The 17986-nt window shown below is 42.2% G+C and overlaps 2 protein-coding genes across 4 annotated transcripts in view; one reads left to right on the top strand and one right to left on the bottom strand.

The window, feature by feature from the left end:
- Positions 1 to 11198, top strand: part of NCAPD3 (non-SMC condensin II complex subunit D3) — a 30540-nt gene extending 19342 nt beyond the window's left edge. For both annotated transcript variants that reach the window (XM_080568033.1, XM_080568034.1), the window contains 12 exons: positions 339 to 418; positions 1685 to 1822; positions 2159 to 2292; positions 2441 to 2640; positions 3217 to 3327; positions 3760 to 3915; positions 4646 to 4812; positions 5045 to 5184; positions 5304 to 5381; positions 8241 to 8315; positions 8415 to 8475; positions 8566 to 11198. In XM_080568033.1, coding sequence (XP_080424159.1) covers positions 339 to 418; positions 1685 to 1822; positions 2159 to 2292; positions 2441 to 2640; positions 3217 to 3327; positions 3760 to 3915; positions 4646 to 4812; positions 5045 to 5184; positions 5304 to 5381; positions 8241 to 8315; positions 8415 to 8475; positions 8566 to 8677 — 1452 coding nt within the window. In that variant the 3' untranslated portion in view covers positions 8678 to 11198. The remainder of the gene's footprint in view (positions 1 to 338; positions 419 to 1684; positions 1823 to 2158; positions 2293 to 2440; positions 2641 to 3216; positions 3328 to 3759; positions 3916 to 4645; positions 4813 to 5044; positions 5185 to 5303; positions 5382 to 8240; positions 8316 to 8414; positions 8476 to 8565) is intronic.
- The window catches only part of JAM3 (junctional adhesion molecule 3), a 33289-nt gene continuing 25644 nt past the window's right edge, over positions 10342 to 17986 (bottom strand). For both annotated transcript variants that reach the window (XM_080568100.1, XM_080568099.1), the window contains exons 3-9: positions 17483 to 17596; positions 16868 to 17020; positions 16435 to 16637; positions 15909 to 16008; positions 14843 to 14972; positions 13534 to 13588; positions 10342 to 12910 (exon numbers count right to left, since the gene is read on the bottom strand). In XM_080568100.1, the coding sequence (XP_080424226.1) occupies positions 12875 to 12910; positions 13534 to 13588; positions 14843 to 14972; positions 15909 to 16008; positions 16435 to 16637; positions 16868 to 17020; positions 17483 to 17596 (791 nt within the window). In that variant the 3' untranslated portion in view covers positions 10342 to 12874. The remainder of the gene's footprint in view (positions 12911 to 13533; positions 13589 to 14842; positions 14973 to 15908; positions 16009 to 16434; positions 16638 to 16867; positions 17021 to 17482; positions 17597 to 17986) is intronic.

Raw genomic sequence — 17986 nt, forward strand, 5'->3', positions numbered from 1 at the left:
GATTTGGAGTGCATTTGGCTCTGAGAACAGTGTTGAATAGCATCTGTGTCTTTGGCATTGGAGAGCAGATTTTTCTTGATTCTACTTTTTTATTGGTATCTGTGGTAAACCTAGAGGGTTGCTGCTGTGGCATTTATTCTGCTTAAAGCATCCCCCAGAACATTCTCTTTTTAAGGTTTATTTTGTGTACATATGGGTGAAGTTCTATAGTTAGCTTATTTGCCTGATGCACATTCTGTTAGGCTCCATCAGATATTGCCCTGGCTGCACTCTGAAGATTCACACCCGAATTTTTCCTGGTTCAGGCTGATAACTTACTGTCTGTCCTATCCTTATAGGAAGAGTTCGTGAAATGGAAAGATTGTCTCTTCTTCCGTTTTGTCAGCGTCTTGGTGGATCCAAATCCAGATATTGCCAGGTAAAATACTCATCTGTAAAATACTGTAGGAGTTGAAGATCAGAGATGTACTCAAAAAGTTTTGATCTTGCGCCTTCACCATGTGAAGAAAAATTTCAGTGAGAGAGCAAAGGATTCTCTCGTTAACCTCTTCGCTTCTACAGTTGTTAACACTTTAGGGTCTGGAATGGTAGCAAAGGAGTGGTGAACCTCTTTACAAGTCAATTGAAGGTCCCAGTGTAGCAAGCTGTCTTCAAAACATGCAGCTCTGTTCTATTTTTGACTCTCAGATACCCAGGAAAAAGGAATTTTTGAAACAAGCCTTTATGAAATCTTCCTTTTGGTTTTCTAATAGCTCTGTATTGTGCGCTGGTTTTGCTTTAGGAATAGGGTTAGAAATTCCTTTTTCTTATGCATGCCTTGTCTTTTTAAGCTTTGTACCACATTTTTTAATATTTTGACTTATTAGAAGAGTTATGCACGCTGACCTTAAGTGCACATTTATGAAGCTTTTGTACGTTTCAAAGTCTCCAGCTTCTCTGTTATGTGAGAAACAAGAGGGAGGCACATTCCTCCAAGGGGGTGGTAGGTTGTGTGGGGATGCTGGATTCACTGGAGGTTTGGACAGCTTTCTACTGTTTCTACCTGGAATGCTCAAGTTGCAGATTGGTCTTTCCAGGGCCATCAATCTATTGTTGCTTACTAGTGCATATTCACATCTTTTCTCTTCAGTGGGTTTTTAATGTGTAAAAATGGCTTTCCAGTAGATGGTGGCATTGCAACATGTCGTTCCTAGAGCTTTAGCTGTGAAACACGCTGCTACTTCATCAGGGACCTTTTTCTTTGCATCTGCATTCAGTGGCTGCATCCGGACAAAAATACTTTCTTCAAGTCTGAGATTGACTTTCAGCTCTTGGAGGACTTGTGGTGATTAACTTTTTGCAAAGTACTGTGTCCCAGCCACAATGGAACTTAAGTCGTATAAATAATGAAAATGCTGTGCCTGGATTCAAGCTGAAATTTATTTCTGTCTCTGCTTTAATGGCAAGAAGCAAAGTAGTATCGTGGATGCTGAAAAAGTGTATTTTTCTAGATGAAAAAGAGCTTAAAGTCAATAAGGTGGTATCCTTGTTCAAACCCTGATGTAGCTGGGCAAGAATTAAATGTGGTATTCAGGGGGATTTGAGAGACTCATCTTCCTGCTTTACTGCTTGTGACCCTACACTGTGTTTCAGGGGTGGCTTTTAGAAGCTGTCTGGTAAAATTCTTCCTTTTCCTCCTTTCCAGGTTTGGAGAGTTCTGCTTGGTGCATCTCTTACTGAAGAGGAATCCAGTAATGTTCTCCCAACACTTCATTGAATGCATCTTCCATTTCAATAGCTATGAGAAACACGAGAAGTACAACAGGTTCCCCCAGAGCGAGCGGTCAGTTGAGCACATTTGTATCGTTGTACTGCTAAATGATGAATTGTATGGTCACGCAGTCTTTGGTTACAGCAAAGCATTCCTGGTGGTTTGTAATTACTTATGCAAAAAGGGGGAAACAGTTCAGGGAGATAGGGAAGGCAGAACACTTAATTTAACACTGTGACACTTCTGGGAGGACTTCTGCATGTAATTTGTGGGAACCTGTGATATCCTAACAGGCTTATGGGTCTCAATAGTGACATTCAAATGTTTCTTTTTGATTTAAAGCCTTATTATTTTTGAGAGATCGCATAATGTGACTTGACCCATGTAAAATATCTTGCTCTACTACAGGGCGAAGAATCTCTTCTCTCTGAAAGGAAAAGGTAACAAAGAAAAAAGGATGCATATCTACAGGTTCCTCCTGGACCATTTTACAGATGAGCAGAGGTTCAACATTACAACAAAGATCAGCCACAGTGTCCTAGGTAGGGGTCTGTCTTTATGAAAATATGACGACGAATCTGGCAAACAACTGGTGTCTATAAAAGCTGTGAGTCCAGCAGTAAATTCTTGACTTTCCTGGCACTGCTTTTCCCAGTAAAATGGTTTTTACTTCTTCCCTGCCTGTTGCAGCATGCTTTGTGGATAAGGATCTTCCACTGGACATGGAAGCCAGTGAGCTGCTCTCAGATACATTTGCAATCCTTAGCTGCAAAGAAATCAAGCTATCAACTATGAGATCAAAACCTGATGAGGACATGCAGCCTGAAGACGATGAATTGGCAATGGCCAATGCTGTCATGCAAGCAGCACAAAAAAAGCTCATTTCACAGGTAAATGGCACTTAATCTGGTGCGGGAAGAGGGCCGTCCACCATGCTGGGAGGACTTTTACTTTTCTGTGATGGAGAAACTTAAAACAAAAATTATCCATGTAACATAACAATGCCAAGGACATACTGTACATGCATGGTGTTAACCAGGCTCTGTCTGTAGATCTGCTCTGATCTGAGGGCACCTGTGGAAGCAATGTGTGTCATGAAAACGAAGTGTTAATGCTGGATTTGTAATTTGTAATGGATGCTGGTACTTGACCTGTCAGTTGAAATGAACAAATGTTCATTTCCTCTGAAATCAGTGAAGCTATGCTAGGTTAAATTTGTTCCACAGATCTCTTATTGAGAAAGCATCTGAACATAACATTGGGTTTTGGTGTGCTTTTTGGTAATTTGCTTTCAGTGTGCAAACTGACTTGGTAGTAAATCTTGAAAGCCTATGTACATGCATGCAGCATAAAAGCAGACTTAATTGCGATAATTCCTCTCGCTTAGGCCATTCATCTAACACCAGAGTGACTTCTCCTTTATTGCATCTTGTAACTATGTTTATGTCATGCCTTGTTTGAAAAAGGTTCAAAAGAAGAACTTCGTAGAAAACATCATCCCAATAATCACATCACTGAAGTCTTTGATGGAGCAGAAGAAGATCCCAGCTCTTAGGGACCTTATGAACTACCTACGGGTAAGAGGAAGTGTTTTCTTGTTATTGTGGTTTGTTGTTGTTTTTTTTTCCCCTCTCTTAATTTAATGTGTTAGATGTGCAATCAGTAATGGAACGAACAGTCTTCTTAGAAGGAAATTTGGAAGGCATATGATGTTGTGACACTGCCACTGTGTTAAATAAGGTAGGAGGTGGAGGGATTTTAGATAAGGATCTCACAGTGTGTTACGTGTGAGCCTCCTCATGGAACGTGGGCAGAAAGCTTGAATGCTGGAAAGCTTTTTCATGTTCTGAAGTACAAATTGGAATTTCAACTCTTAGTCTGTTAAAAACACCTCTGCTCTACCAACTGGTATTTCCTTTTGCACTTAACCAGCTGTGATCTGAATGGAGACATGAATCAGTATTCAGGAGAGATTTCTGAAAGAGTTTAAACATTCCTTATTGCTCCAGGAAGTGATGCAAGATTACCGAAATGAAATCAAAGACTTCTTTGCTGTGGACAAGCAGCTGGCAGCCGAGCTGGAGTACGATATGAAGAAATACGAAGAGCAGCTGGACAGGGAGAAGGAGTCAGACCAAGAGCATGTCTCAGCATTGCAGGCAGAGGTTGTTGGGACCATTAAGTCCGTATGCGTGCTGTCTCTTCTCTTTGTACACGAAGTTTTTTTAGAACCCAGACTCTATATGTCTGTGGACATGGTAATGTTTTCATACCTCTGTGCATTTGCTGACATGAAGCTTTGGCTTCAGTCATCTGATATGCTTAGAACAACGACAACAAACACACACTGGCTAAAGAGGAGCAACAATTAACATAAAAATAATTCAATTTAAAGGGAAGGACAAGTCTAATTTCCCACTGTCTGTCCTTATATGCTGCGTTGCTCTCTGTTTCCAGAGTGGTAATGATAAACAGGTCAAACAGAAAAGGATTAATTTTGGCTGATTTTAGATTTATACAGAATGGAAACTTACATCTGTGCTAGTCATGCAGATCCTCATTTAAAGTCAATGGTAAAAAATAAGCATGTGCTTAGTTCATTTGTCCTGAATTATTTTAGATACCTACCTTAAGATGAGATGACTTTTACCCTGGCAACCTGACTTTAAAGAGCACCTATATATAGACCTCTAAACTGGGACATATATATCCCATCAAAACTTACTACTCGTTTCTTGTTAAAACTTCGTCCCATAAACTCTTTCTCCTTAGCACCCCTTTACGTCCATCCCACAAAGGATTCGATCTCACAGCAAGTAGGTCTAGGTGTCTCATGTCTAGGGTTTTCTGCATTTGTGACTATTGTTACATGTGATCCTTCTTTCTTTTCTGTAGCAACCTCCATCTTTGGAGACAGCTGTTCCTCCTGGTGGCAGGAATGATAACGCCCAGTCCCCTGTTAGGAGACAGCCCTCATCCCCTCGATCATGTCCTACCTCTGTGCCTTCTGAGTTTACTACACCTAGAGCTGATGTTCTGAAACAACCATTACTTGGTCGCAGGTATGGTTTTTCTCTTTATATTACTGGTTACGATATTCTACAGGGCTGTTGCTTTGTTTATCCACTCCTTGCTTAGTGTTATGAAAGTCACCAATGGTGCAGCTTAACCTTGTTAACAAAGGAGTCTGAGATCGTAAAGGACTGGGAGGGACAGAACTTTCCCTCATTAGAAGCATCTCATCTGGGCTTGCAGAAAGAAATCACTGTTACCATAATGCCTGTTGCCCTGCAGGCCAACATCTTTGAGCACGCTTGCCATCCTGAACTCTGCCCGGAAAGCGGTGGAGGACAGAAACAAGCAACGCAGCAAGAGTGTTGGGGGAAGATTATCAGCTCTGTTGTTTCCATCGAGCACAACTGGCAGCAAGCAAGGTAGGAAGCTCGCTACAAAATGATTCACCATTGGACTAGACTAGTTGACACAGCCTGGTTGTTAGACCCTTGAGTTCTCTGAGCATTTCTGTTCTTAACGATTTTCTTGTTATTTCTAGTATCTTTTCAAAGTGCGAATCAACAGTCTACTGGAGCAAACGTTTCTGTGGTGGGCCGTGCAATCAGCACACCAGAACGTAAGTAACCCAACAGAACTCTTTCCAAATTGAACTGAGCCCTCATTCGCTGAGAGAGGGGTGGCTCCCCTAAAGAGCAGAGAAAGTCAATGTTACCTACAGATTACTTATTTTCTAAATGGCTGTGGTAAATAAGAGCTATTCAGAAATTGAAGGTCTCAGATGAATAGTGTACATGGGAAAGGGCATTCCAGTATGGTTTCCATTTACATGTCACAGGGTGTTACAGTATTGAGTTGGTGCAGGAGAGCATTTATTTTGGGCTGCTGAAACAACAAATCCACTGCCCTTTCTTCTTTCATCAACTACGGGGTGCTGAGAAGGCATGTTGTCAGAGCTCCTTAGCAGCTTGTGAGGGATGTGCAGGATTCTGTTGCATTGAGACACTCGCTCTCCTTAACCCTGGAAGCATAGCTTAGCACTTCTAGACTGAGCTACAGAACCCTGCTGCAGAGGGAAATACTCACGGTCCAGTCCTTTCCAGCTCTAAGACAAGGGATTCCTGTTGTCCAAACAAAAGATCCCAGGTGAGCTATGACCTGCTTCTGTCACTAGAGCAGGTGGTGAGCGGTGTCCATTGTGAGATAGCACAGAGAGCTGCTCAAGAAGGATTAATAACCTGCACGGTAGTTTCTGAATGCGTGTGTGTGTTCTACCCAAAGAAAGAGTAGAACTGAGCATTTATTTTTCTACTCCGCTGTGGATGTTATAAAAAAAACACACAGTGAGGAATCTCTCATACACAAATTGTGAGTCTGCTCTGCTTATATCCACTGCAGCTGAATTGCCGTCTCACAAAGCCTGATCTTCAAAAGTTACGTTTTATTGGAATGTTTTCTGACAGCCCCAGAGCATTCTGCAGCGTTGCTTTCTGCAAGAGACAGATCTAGTCTCACGAACGGAGCTGAGCTTCAGCAGTAGATTCCCTTCCTTTGTCAGTTCACTGCTGAACTCCTTTAGGTCATCTCCATTGTAGTGTGGTTTCTTGGTGTGATGAACTCCCTCCCCACTCAGGAGAGAGCTCCAATTAAGTTAGGAGTCCGGGTGAGTGTCTGACTGGTCAGCTCTCATTAGGCAGTTGTGAATTTTAATGGGGCAGGGGTGATGTTCCGGAAAGAGATGCATCTGAGTGCCCTGTTTGCCTGTGCCTGTGCAAACACCTGACCTGCGTGCACGCAGGAGAGCCAACGGCATGTAGCCAATAAGGCAGTGAGCTGTGTGGCAGTCTGCAAATACCTGACATCCATGAGCAGGCAGGAGCAAACCAGTGGCAGTGATGTGCATCCACTGGAAAATCTGACCCTTCTCTTCCCTGCATGCTCCACTGTTTGGTTAGATTTGTCTGCCCCAATGTTTCTCTTCGCTGCCTGAGCAGCAAGTAATGATCTTTGTACAAAAAACTAGGGGTGTGTTTTTAGAGAGCAGAAATCTTTTAAGTGCCAAATCTCTGTCTGGAAGCTCGCATGGCTGTTTCTCTTAAGCACCATATGGTGAACAACGAGGAAGAATGTTAATGTGCAGTGGTACTGAGGCTGAATCCTACTTCGTTTCAAGGCAGCATGTGTCCTCCACTGGGGAGACAAACTGTACAGAACAGCAGCAGCACTTAAGTTGCTGTGTGTTGAGCCATCTGCATGGTGGTGCTGGGTCTTGCAGGCTGACAGACAGGCAGAAGAAAACATTTTTCTTTGCCTGATGTATCATTCTGAAACTATTGGAGATGCAGTTAACTTGAGAAGTTAAGCACAACTGTCTGTCTCTTGACTGCTTCTCTTCTCTCAACTGCTCTGTCATTCTGTCCCTGCTGTCTGTGGGCCTCCTTCTTACCTCTCCTGCTCGTTACATGGAGAATGACTAAGTGGGTCTGGGCAAGGTTTCTTCAGTGTGGTACATAAACACACATGAAGATAATACCTTTGATTGCACGAAGAACCTTACGTGATGGCAGTTCTTCCTTTCCTTCTTACCTTTCACACATTTTTCATTAACCAAGTTAACTCGTTCAGGCACACACTGCACAAAATTGGGAGACTTGCAGTGCAGTCTTCAGAGGGCAGCTAAGGCAGCTAAACCAAGTCTGGTTTCCACTGCAAGCCTCAATGATTCCCTTCCAGGCCAGGGAGGCAGTTCAAGAGCAGACCTTGTTAGTCTGAAGAGGGAGGTCCTTTTAGCAGAGTTTCCATTTCCTATCCAATAAAGCACTTTCTACTATAATTCCTTGTGAAGGCTTCTGGGAAACAAGAGCATAAAACAGAGAGTTGAGAAAAGAGAAATCTGAATATTGTGACATCTCTCCTGAGATAAATGACAGGAAAGAGACAGCTGACAAGTATGGCCTATTCAGGCAAGCTAAATTGTACATCGTCAAGTGATTCCTCTTGTCTGCCTGCAGATAGTTCCTCATGGAAGGGCTGCTCACATCCTTTGTCAGCCTTCAAGGGCCCTGTGTGCTGCCTTCATCAGGCAAAGTAACTGGTCTGACTCTGCTTTTAAGGACAGTTCAGGAGATGCTGTAGTTGTGGAAAATGACCAGTCTTCAGTGGGAGGTGAGGCTCTGCGACCTAAGGACAAGGAGGTGCATGACCAGGGTCCCATATTTAAATTAATTTCCTCCACGAACAGGGAAGGCTGTAATTCTGGAGTATGAAGCTGATGTGCGCAGATGGCCCATCAGATTTAGCACATAGATTTGAGGCTGGACGAGAGAGACTGAGATCTGCGGGGTTGGAAAAGAGAGATGCATATGTGCTTGCAATTAATTGGATATACTTATTCTGTAACACTTGAGTGTTATCCTACTGCATGTCTTGGCCTCTGGCTGTGTCACAAGCTGATGGCTGATGTGTTTTTTTCTTTCAGAGACCATTAATGAGTTGACTTTTGGTGCTGGGGTCAGTTACATCAGCTTGACGCACACACCTGGTTCGGCTCCAGGCAAGTTGTCTTTGTGATTCTAACTTGAACGAGGTAAGAAACCCAAATGATCAAATCTGTGGCATTTTTAAAATATGAAAATGTATGCATTATTTGCAGAGAAGAAAGAGGCCGAGGACCAGCCAAGAGATATTATCTGTTTGACATCACCAGAGAAACCGTAAGTTCAACCCAGGTCTGAAACAGCAACCAGAGTGAGAAAGATTGTTACGAGTGCTTTAAAATAAATGGTCACTGTGCTTCCTTCCAGACCATCCCTGCCACGGGAGTGGAAAGTAGAGTCTCCAGCAAGGAGAAAAAGCAGCCAGCGTGTCCCTCTGAGACGGTCCCAGCGGAGAACTCCTCTGAAACCAGACAACTGATCCTTTCAATGAACTTTTGTACAGAATCTTCATCATGTTGTCTGAAATCTGTCCCTCTCCTCTGTAATTATAAATCACTGTGGACAGGTGTCCTGCCTTCCTTATCTATTTTTCTATTTTTTTAACGTGAAACTCTCTAGAGTATGGACATGCAGCAAAGCTGGCACTAATACATGTATTATAAGCTGCTGCTGCTTTTGACAAAGCTCACTGAAGTACTAGAAAGCTCCAATATAAAGGGAGGCTTGCTATTCACTCACAGGATGTATAATTTGTCCATTTGGAAAAGTAAGAGCGTAATGTTGCTATGAGCTTTGCAATAAATGCGTTTATCACAGCTTGCAGGGAAGTGAGTGGCTCAGCTTATTCACTTGATCCCTCATTGTCCCTCTTGGTGATATACTAGAATTGCTTTAATTTGAACAAAGGTAGAACAGCTTGTTACTGCCACACCCCTAAATCTGGTAATTGCACGCTACATCACCTCTTATTTGTTGTGCAAACTCCTGTGTGTATGAACAGCCTTAATGTTCTTTTATATGGAATATTTCCATTCTTGAACTGTACTATTTCCAATTATTAAAATTTTATGAAAATAAATGGTTACAGAATTAATTCCACCCACAACTTCTCCCCTCTTCTTGATCTGACAAAGAACTTTTTTTTTCTATATAATTCTACAGCCTCAAAGTCTCTTCTACTACATCACTGGTATCTTAGGCACTCTGTTCAATTAACGTTGGACCCAGCAGCTTTTAAATATAGACGCTTACTTGACTGAAAGCAGGATAGGAGTAACTTAGTAAAATCAAGGTTGGTAAGCCATATACATAGCTTTGTGCTCTGCCTAGAGAACTTGTTTATTATAAATGTGCTGTGTCTGACCATTTCTGTGTCTCTGATACCATGTGAACCTCACTGAAGTTTTCCAGTTGTTAACTTCTATTACAGAGCTCTCACCCTGGGTTTCATTGTAACTTGAAAATGGAATCTGTTTTACTCATGCTGATTTGTCTTACTCAGGCACAGACCACAGAACTGGACTAGGCTTTTCTGCACAAGTGGAAACAGGCTGAGCATATTCTTGCCACAGCCCTTCCAGAGACACTTACCTTCTGCATTGGAATCTCAGTATTTGTCCTCACTTTCCCTATTCTGTTTTGAAGATCAGAGAAACCTTCAAGCGAGGTTAAACTTTATTCTCAAAATCAAAGTCAAAACCTAGGAACAGGAGACATATGGAATGGCTTTGGCTTAAACAATGGTTGGTTATTGACCACATCTACGTATCTTGTTCCTTCTCTCCTGCCTGAAAATATTACTTGACCGCCTCTCAAGGTAAATTGGAGTTCAAGTAGGTTTATTTTGTACTGTGTGCTTTCTAGCTTTTGTTCTGTCCTCACGCAACACTGAGATAAGCCCCAGGAGCTTTAATCTGTCTTCTATAGAGAAGAACCAAGGATAGATGAATGTCCAAGAATAAATATAAACAGTAACATGCTGTTACTGTTACGAGGACTTGCTATTGGACTTCCTATAGCCTACAGCCCAATATAAGTGAGTGCTCTGACAGAAACCACTTTCCCTTCGTTCACTGAATTGAAAACAGATGCCTGCAATATTACGACTGTTTAAGAAAAAAATCAAAAAAAAACCCACAAGAATGCTTTATAGCTTGGTATTTATGTAAAACATTCTTGGCAAAGTTAAACGTAATACATTAGTACAAACCTGAATATTATTCACAATGATACAATGAGTTCCATCAGTCAGATCTCATGAGCTGTACTGGGGGATCATCTCCCCTTCTCTCGTTAGAGATGCCACTGTCACATTTTAGAACTGAAAAATAAGTTGATTCTTAGCTTGGAGGCTTTTCACGTGAAGGCTGCCTTTGGCTCACGGTGAGGCTGTAGATTGTGCTCCCATAGGGCCCAGAGATAACCTGATTCAAACCTTTTCTTTCTCTCCCTTACTATAGGTATCCTAAACGCAGCACAGAAAAGGAGTAGTGGATACACAGAAAGTGCAAAGGAATGTTACACTCACTATTGTCATAATGATTAGAGGCAGCATGCAGCCTGTGAACAGTACTGTGTGGCTTGGTTGAAGAGCGTGTCTTAAGAAGGTAACCCAAATGTAGTAGCAAAGTAGCAGTGGTAATGTCCCAGTTAAGTAAAGAACATACGGATATTGCTGTCCATCCTTATTTGTACTTTTGCTAGCCAAAGGAAAGTGATAACACTTTGTTTAGGCAAAACAAATGCAGCAATGGCATGTCCAGCGAGGCCCCTAGGAAACAAAGCAGATTAATGCAGAACACTAAAAAATAACACTGACAGCCCAAATCGTCAAGTATTCAAAATACTGTATACGTGAAAAGTTAAGACAACTCAATTCATATTGGAAATACAAGAACACTAAATTATGCTACATTAAAAAAAAAAAAAATCTTAAACCACAGCACAGTTCTAGTGTTGCATCCACATCTTGCAGTTTTACATTACCCAATGCTTTTCAACATTATCAACATGTATGTTTCTTGGAAACACGTGTTTCCATGTATTCTCTTTAAAGCCAAGAGAACTAGATTTGTTGACTTTTTTTTTTTTTTTTTACCCTCTAGAGACAAGTTGCAACTGACATTACAAAAGTGCTTTTGTACTGACCTTTTGCTTTCCTAACTCCAGAAACAGTTGCCTTGGCTATGCAATCTAAACCTGTAAAGTTGCCATAGCTGTCACACTGTGTTAGTGCTTTAGGGATCTTGCAGAAGGGTAGAACACATTAAAGTCACTCTGTCACCTTATTGGAACTGAATCCAAAAAGCCATCCCTGGATATTTCTTGCAACAACAAAAACAAAGTGTTGGTCACTGGCAAGAAAAGTAAGTTTAATATATAAAAAAGTTGATAGGTCCTGCCATAAATTTACAAAAACTATCCCTGAGTGACTCTGTCCTGTGTCTTGTAAGACCTCATGTGACAAGGAAATTGCAGAGGCTAGTTTAAGAGGAAAGAGATGCTGTTCCACCTGCAGTTTTGTATTACGCGCTGCCGTAATACTGATATGCTCTGACAGTGCCATACTATGGCAACGTTTGAGCTCCTCTCTGTAGCTTAAAAAGTAAAAAAATAGCTACGTTACTTAAACACTGCTGGCATCATGTATTTACACTTTAAATAGAAACGTTACTTTTTCTGAAGTAATCAAAATATATCTCTGCAAAAAATTTAGAATGTGGGATTTTACAAAATAAACGCAGAAGGTAAAAAAGCTTGAAGACATCTCAGTACCTTTTCTGGGAATCTTGGCCCATGAAAGTATTTGGCTTTAATTTTCCTGAAAGGGATGTCTCAGCACTAGGTTCTCTGCCTCCACTGTAAGCCTCTTTAGAACACCAAAAGACGCAAGAGGCAAGCCTGCTTTGTGCAGATTAGAATTAGGGGTTACCTGGGTGCAATGAGCTTTCTATGAAGCAGTGAACAGATGCAGTCCTTCTGGCCTGATGCTGCCTGTTTCTTGTTAAATGGAGTAACGAGAATTCAGTAAGTTGACAATAGGACTGGGAACATTAGTTGCGTTTGCTGTATCGCTGTCTGTTCCTGTTGACTAGTCAGATACCTATTCTGCACCTGAGCAGTCGGGAGTCAAAAGCACAAGACAATCACAAATGTGTAAAAGTCACCAGCCAGGCCTGGGCAACAAACTACCAAGAGGAAGACTCCCCCTTGCATGGTTAAATCTTATTCTTTGAAGTCCTTCTATTGCCATGTCAGCACCTTTTTTTCCTACTAGTAATTTGCACTAGTAATGTCTACTACATGTTTACGTAACGCTACTCCCCTGGGTGGTTCGCATGTTGTGGCTGTGTCCCTGCAGCACAAAGAGAAGGCAATTCCACAAACTTCCACAGCACAGTCTCTTGGGAAGTATTAAAACTCTTCCTTACTCCAAGGACAGGTTTAGGTGATCTCGTTGATATCTCCAGAGGCAGGGGAGACATGAGTTGGGCAGTGAGGAGTTACTTTAAACTTTGGCAAAGAAAAAAAAGATATACAGATAGCTAGCTATCAAGTTCTTGTGTGTTCCAAACTCTTCCAAGCGCACTTAATTCATCTTTTGCTCTCACTTCGAGTTCCTGGAGGAGGTATTTTCACACTTGCTTTTGCTGGTTTGCAGTATTCTTTTGGCATCTTATATGACAAATGAAGATTTGTGTCTGAAGTCACCCTGCAACGAAACAGTTCTGGTTGTAGGATGGATCTAGTGGTTTTCCAGGCACCCCTTTGTTCCTGCTGCCCCCGGCTGTAACATGCATCTCAAACGCAGATTCCATCTGTATAACTTGGAGCATTCTGCCCAGCTGGTAAGGAGAGGGGGGCAGCAGTCATACCAGGCTGGTGGTCCCTCTCCTGCTCTCCTCCCATACCGAGGCATGGCAGGGCACTTTCTCATTCCCTCTTCAGTATCTCTGCTAAGAGGGAGAGGCTTTTTCTCATCTTAAGCTTAGTGATCTATTCAAATCCCAAAATGCAAATTATCTTGCAAAAGCATCGTGGCCTGCCTACTTAATCCAATGAAACTCATCCTAAGGGGGTCAAGCCATAAGATAACAGACAGCAGAGCTGCATTTGATTGCTCTTGGCATCAGTCACTTAAGGCAACTTAAACTGTTCAACATTTCTAAGGAAATGACTCAGCCTTTACCCTTCTGTTTTCTCTCTGTTCTACATTCTTGCTTCTCAGTGGTGATCGCTCTAAGAAAGTCTACAGGCCCTAAAAAAGCTTGTAGTCCTCTGCCCACCCTCTTCCTCTCCTGAACAGAGAGATGTTAAATGCAAATCATTGGTTACCTCATCATCTGTCCGGATATAGTTAACACCATCAGGTTTTGCTGGAGTCTTGTAACTGAAATAAAGGAAAAAAAATCTTATTTCTGGGACAAGGAGCCTGCAGAATTTTGAAGAGGAGGGACTGAGAAAGAAGAAAATGAGGAAAAGCAGTCCAGTGAAAAGAAAACAGAGAAACCTCTCTCATTGCTCAAATGCCAGGTCTGTACATATTCCATCATTTATCATCACTGACATTTTCTCAAAACTCCCCGTCAGCACAAGGTAAAAAGATTGCTGTATGTTTCCACAATACCAAGCTCTATCTGCAAAAACTGCAAAGATTAACTGATACTTTTCTGGTTTCCCCTACTTTGGTCCCTGTGCACTACCTTTCTGTGTGCCTCCTGTATTATTTCTTGTGGCAATTACAAAGTCAATTTTAAGCCTCCACTGCCAGATGCCTTCAGCATTTTCCTTAGTTATAAGGCAGCACTACTTGTTTGCAGTCCCCTAGGAATCCAGAAATTACATCGGACTGTGAGGTCCAGCGTAAGCCAACCCTCAGCTGCATTTAAATGGAGTATTTGGAGCTTTTTCTGGGGATGTTTTTTTTTCTTCTACAGGATTTCTACTGAAAAGCAGCATTTAACATGGAATGAATCTATCTGATGAGAATCTTGGTTTTCCATATATTATCTCTTCTACAAATTCTGTAAGGATATCAAGGCTCGTTTCTGATCCACGAAGAAATTGTCACCTTAAATGCTAATGCTGTTGTTTTTAACGTTCTAATGTGCATTCTAAAGTGCTTGTTTTTAATCCCAAATTTAGGTTCCAAGTCACAACTAGTGAGATTTCCTGCAGGCAGCCTACTCTTCTGCATATATTTTCTATGCATGTCCTGATGCTTTAAACTAATTGTGCAGCAAGCTCTGCTCGTTAAGCTGTAGACCTCTGTATGCTGACAGCATACAACCTATTGGACAAACACCTGTAGACATTTAATTGTGCTGCTCCCCCCTTCCCATGCAAGGTATGAAGACATCGGAGCACAGCTCTAACTCCTCCGTCTGGTCTTGGTAGCAAGCACGAAAGGAGCTATACCAAAAATTCTCCCTTAGGCAAATAAACCTTCAGCATGGTGCACTGTTTATGGTGGGGAATTGGATACTTCAAGAAGTAGGCTGGCCTATAGTCTCTGGTGGGGAACTAGGAAGAAATATGTCCAGGTCAGGCACTGAAATATATTTTAGCCACCAATTTCTAGCCCGCTTCAGACGAATTCATGCTAGCTGTGGGCGCAGGGACTTGCGTAAGAATCCCAGCTTACCTTTCCCCAGTCTCTTTACTGTTTGCAAAGTAGCCCCTTCTGTAGGCACAGCAGATACCAAGAGTGATGAGCACCAAAACTGCTAGGACCACCAGGACTCCACCAATTATCCCACCAATATTGAGGTCATCTAAAAAGAGAGAAACCATAATCTTTTTCTTTTTTTTTAAGGTGGTAGCAACGTTCTAGCTTTACGTACACTAAAGTAACATCTCTTGAATATCCTAAGCAAACTGCAGTAATTCATAAGGATCTAGTGAGTCCCTAGTGCACCTCCAATCAGGAAAGACTCAGAGTCCATCCACAGCACAGACAGCTTCTCTTCTGGCCAAGTAAAAAACTAACAAATCTTTCTTTTCTTGTCTTGTGTGTACCAGGTCCAGTCACGTGCCATTCACTGTTTGCTTGTCTGAACCTAAAACTGTTCATGAATCTGAACAATGTTTTAATGTTTCCCTGAATTTGTAGGTTTTTTTTTCTTCTTCTCTGGATGTGTCTTGTTCATTTAGAAGCGGTACTTCAGCAAGAGGGACTGACTAGACCATTGTTAGGAAACTGAAATTCCTAACACAAGTAACACTAACTTTGTTCTTCTACAAATTTAGAAAAGTAACCAAAATGCCCTCTATACAGTTATTGAGTATCCTTAAAGATTGTCTGTGGTCTTTCTTTGATAGTTTGGATATCCTTGTACCTGTCATCTAGATATTAAGATACTTTTGGAACCTCTCTGTGTTGTACAGAGTGGGTTATCAGCAGTATGGCATACGTAAAGCATAGCAGGGGTGCCTGTTGACTCAGTATAAGCAGCCTTTAGAGATGCTGCCTTCTGAGACTTTGCAGTATTACTCTCAGGTTTCCTCCTTTAATGCTGCTCAGCTTTGAAAATGCCATGCAGAAACCTCGTCCTGATTCCTTCCTGGAAAAGTTAGCTGTGTTAGGGGCTATGAGAAAGATGAAATGAAATCATGCTCTAGGATGTCCCTCTTCTTTCCCCATGGTGATGACGGTTTATGTATGGTGATATATCAATCGACATTGCCGAAAAGTATGTAGGGCCACTCACAGACTTCCATCTCCTGCTCCTCGCATTTGGCAAAACCCGCGTCGTTTGTTGCTATGCAGGAGTAACGGCCTGTGTCGCCTTTGTGCACAGCGTGGAAAACCTGGTGAGGAGGAAGGGGGAAAGGCACTGTGAGGGTTATTTTAACACGTTGGAAAGCAGGACCAGAGTTGCTTCAGGGATTCACAAGGAAAAGATTATTGCAGGGAATTCTGAGACCTAACAGGAGCATGAGGAGCAGTTCCAACTGCACAATTCTCCATTTGCCAGTCTTCGTGGTGAGCCATGAGACATTTTCCTCCCTCTTTGTAAAATGGCAAGTGGAATCAGCAGTGATCAAAACCAAACAGCTAGGGTAATATCTTCTATCATATTAATCTTCCTTTTCCCAAATCACCCACATCCTAAAACAGTTAACCTTCTTCAAATTATACCCTCCTTGAAAGCCACACAATGACTTTTTCAGAAGCAACCCTAGAAATAACCTGTCTGGCAACACAAGTCTCGACCATACCCATAAGGGCATTACCAGAGTGCCTGTGGCGGGGTTCAAGCTGTAGGACGAATTCTGGAATTTGGTGTTTGATTTTGTGTCTGGTGATAAAGGTTCGCTGTTGCGATACCAGCTGTAAGTAGACTTTGGGTAACCTTCGTTCTCGTGGCAGTGAAGGGAGGCTGTCTTACCGACGGGTACAGCTTTAGGCACTACGCATCTGGGAGTCACAGGCTTCACTGCGGGAAAGACACAAACCACAAATGTTACTACTGAGTAAAAAGAAATAATTTCTGACATAGTTTCTAAGATGGCTGTGCTACAGAGGCATCAAAACTTTCAGTTATTTCCAGTTTTAAGCAACAAGTTCCAGAGTCTGTTGAATGCCAGTGTTTCAACTGTGGAAAGACTCACAGCTTCTTCTGTTAGCTAGCAGCACTTGTAAAAGTATCTGGACCTGAAGCAATACCTTGGACTGTGAGCTGGATATTTATTTCATCTATGGTTTTAGTATCAGAAGGTGCTGCCACTTCACAGCGGTACGTGGCCGTGTCCATCCGGGTGGTGTTTTTAATCACCAGCGATGTCCGGCTCAGAATTTCTGCACGAGTTGCAAAGTCTCCTGATACAGAGGAAAGAGAGAGAAAAAATTCAAGACAGTCACACAAACTAACTTCAGGCATCTGAATTAAGTGGTTGATCTCGGACTCTTTCTGGAGTCCAGAGAACCACTTGAAAGGAACCTGATGCTCTAAAGTTAAGAGCCTTCCTCTCTGCAGTGACCACAAAGGAAAACATGCAAGGACCAGGACCGCCAGGTGCTGGAGAAGGGAAGCTGCAGCAGTTGCTTTCTTAATCATTTCCTACCTAGGATCTCACTCCAGCTCTCTGGCTCGGTACTGAGAACTGTCAATAATGACCTGCCAGAGGGCAAATAACATCCTGCTCTCTCTCTCCACCTTGTACTTCTACTGCTGAACTCTAGTTCCAGAAGAAAGCAGCAAGCCAGCCTTTTCCTGAGTTGTTTGTTCTCAGTTGAACTGAGGCTGGTTTGGAAGTTTAAGAGAACAATGCGTCGTCATACCCTGCATTTTATTGTCAAAAAATACGTAAGAGGTTTCGCCATCTCGGATTTTCTTCCACTCGATTCTGGGATCTGGCGTTACAGTGGATTTAATGATGCAGGACAGCTCAACACCTAGAAAGAGAAATAAAGGAAATAATACAGGTTAATAGGAAGCAGCTGTATTTTTGCTCTGCTTTAAGCAGCCCCACACTCTGTTTTATTAGGAGATGCTGCCCACAAAGCAAAAGCCTTCTCTTTCATGTGCCTCACAAACAGAAACACTGCTGGGTTCCAGGAGCTATTGGGGAAGATGGATTTTGGCCAGCAAAAATAATAGCCGTACAGATATCAGCTATGGAGAGAAATGAACACACTGTTCTCTTCAGGCTCTGATGTATGGCAAACAAGACCTTATGACAGGGTGAGTCCACGGCGCTGTCTTGCTGTTAATCAGAGCATACAGCGTGAGTCAGGACTGCAGAATCTCCTTGGGTGGTGTCTGGTGATGTACCGACAACATGC

This window comes from Anser brachyrhynchus, assembly GCF_964034855.1.
Source record: "Anser brachyrhynchus genome assembly, chromosome: 25".
NCBI lineage: Eukaryota > Metazoa > Chordata > Aves > Anseriformes > Anatidae > Anser > Anser brachyrhynchus.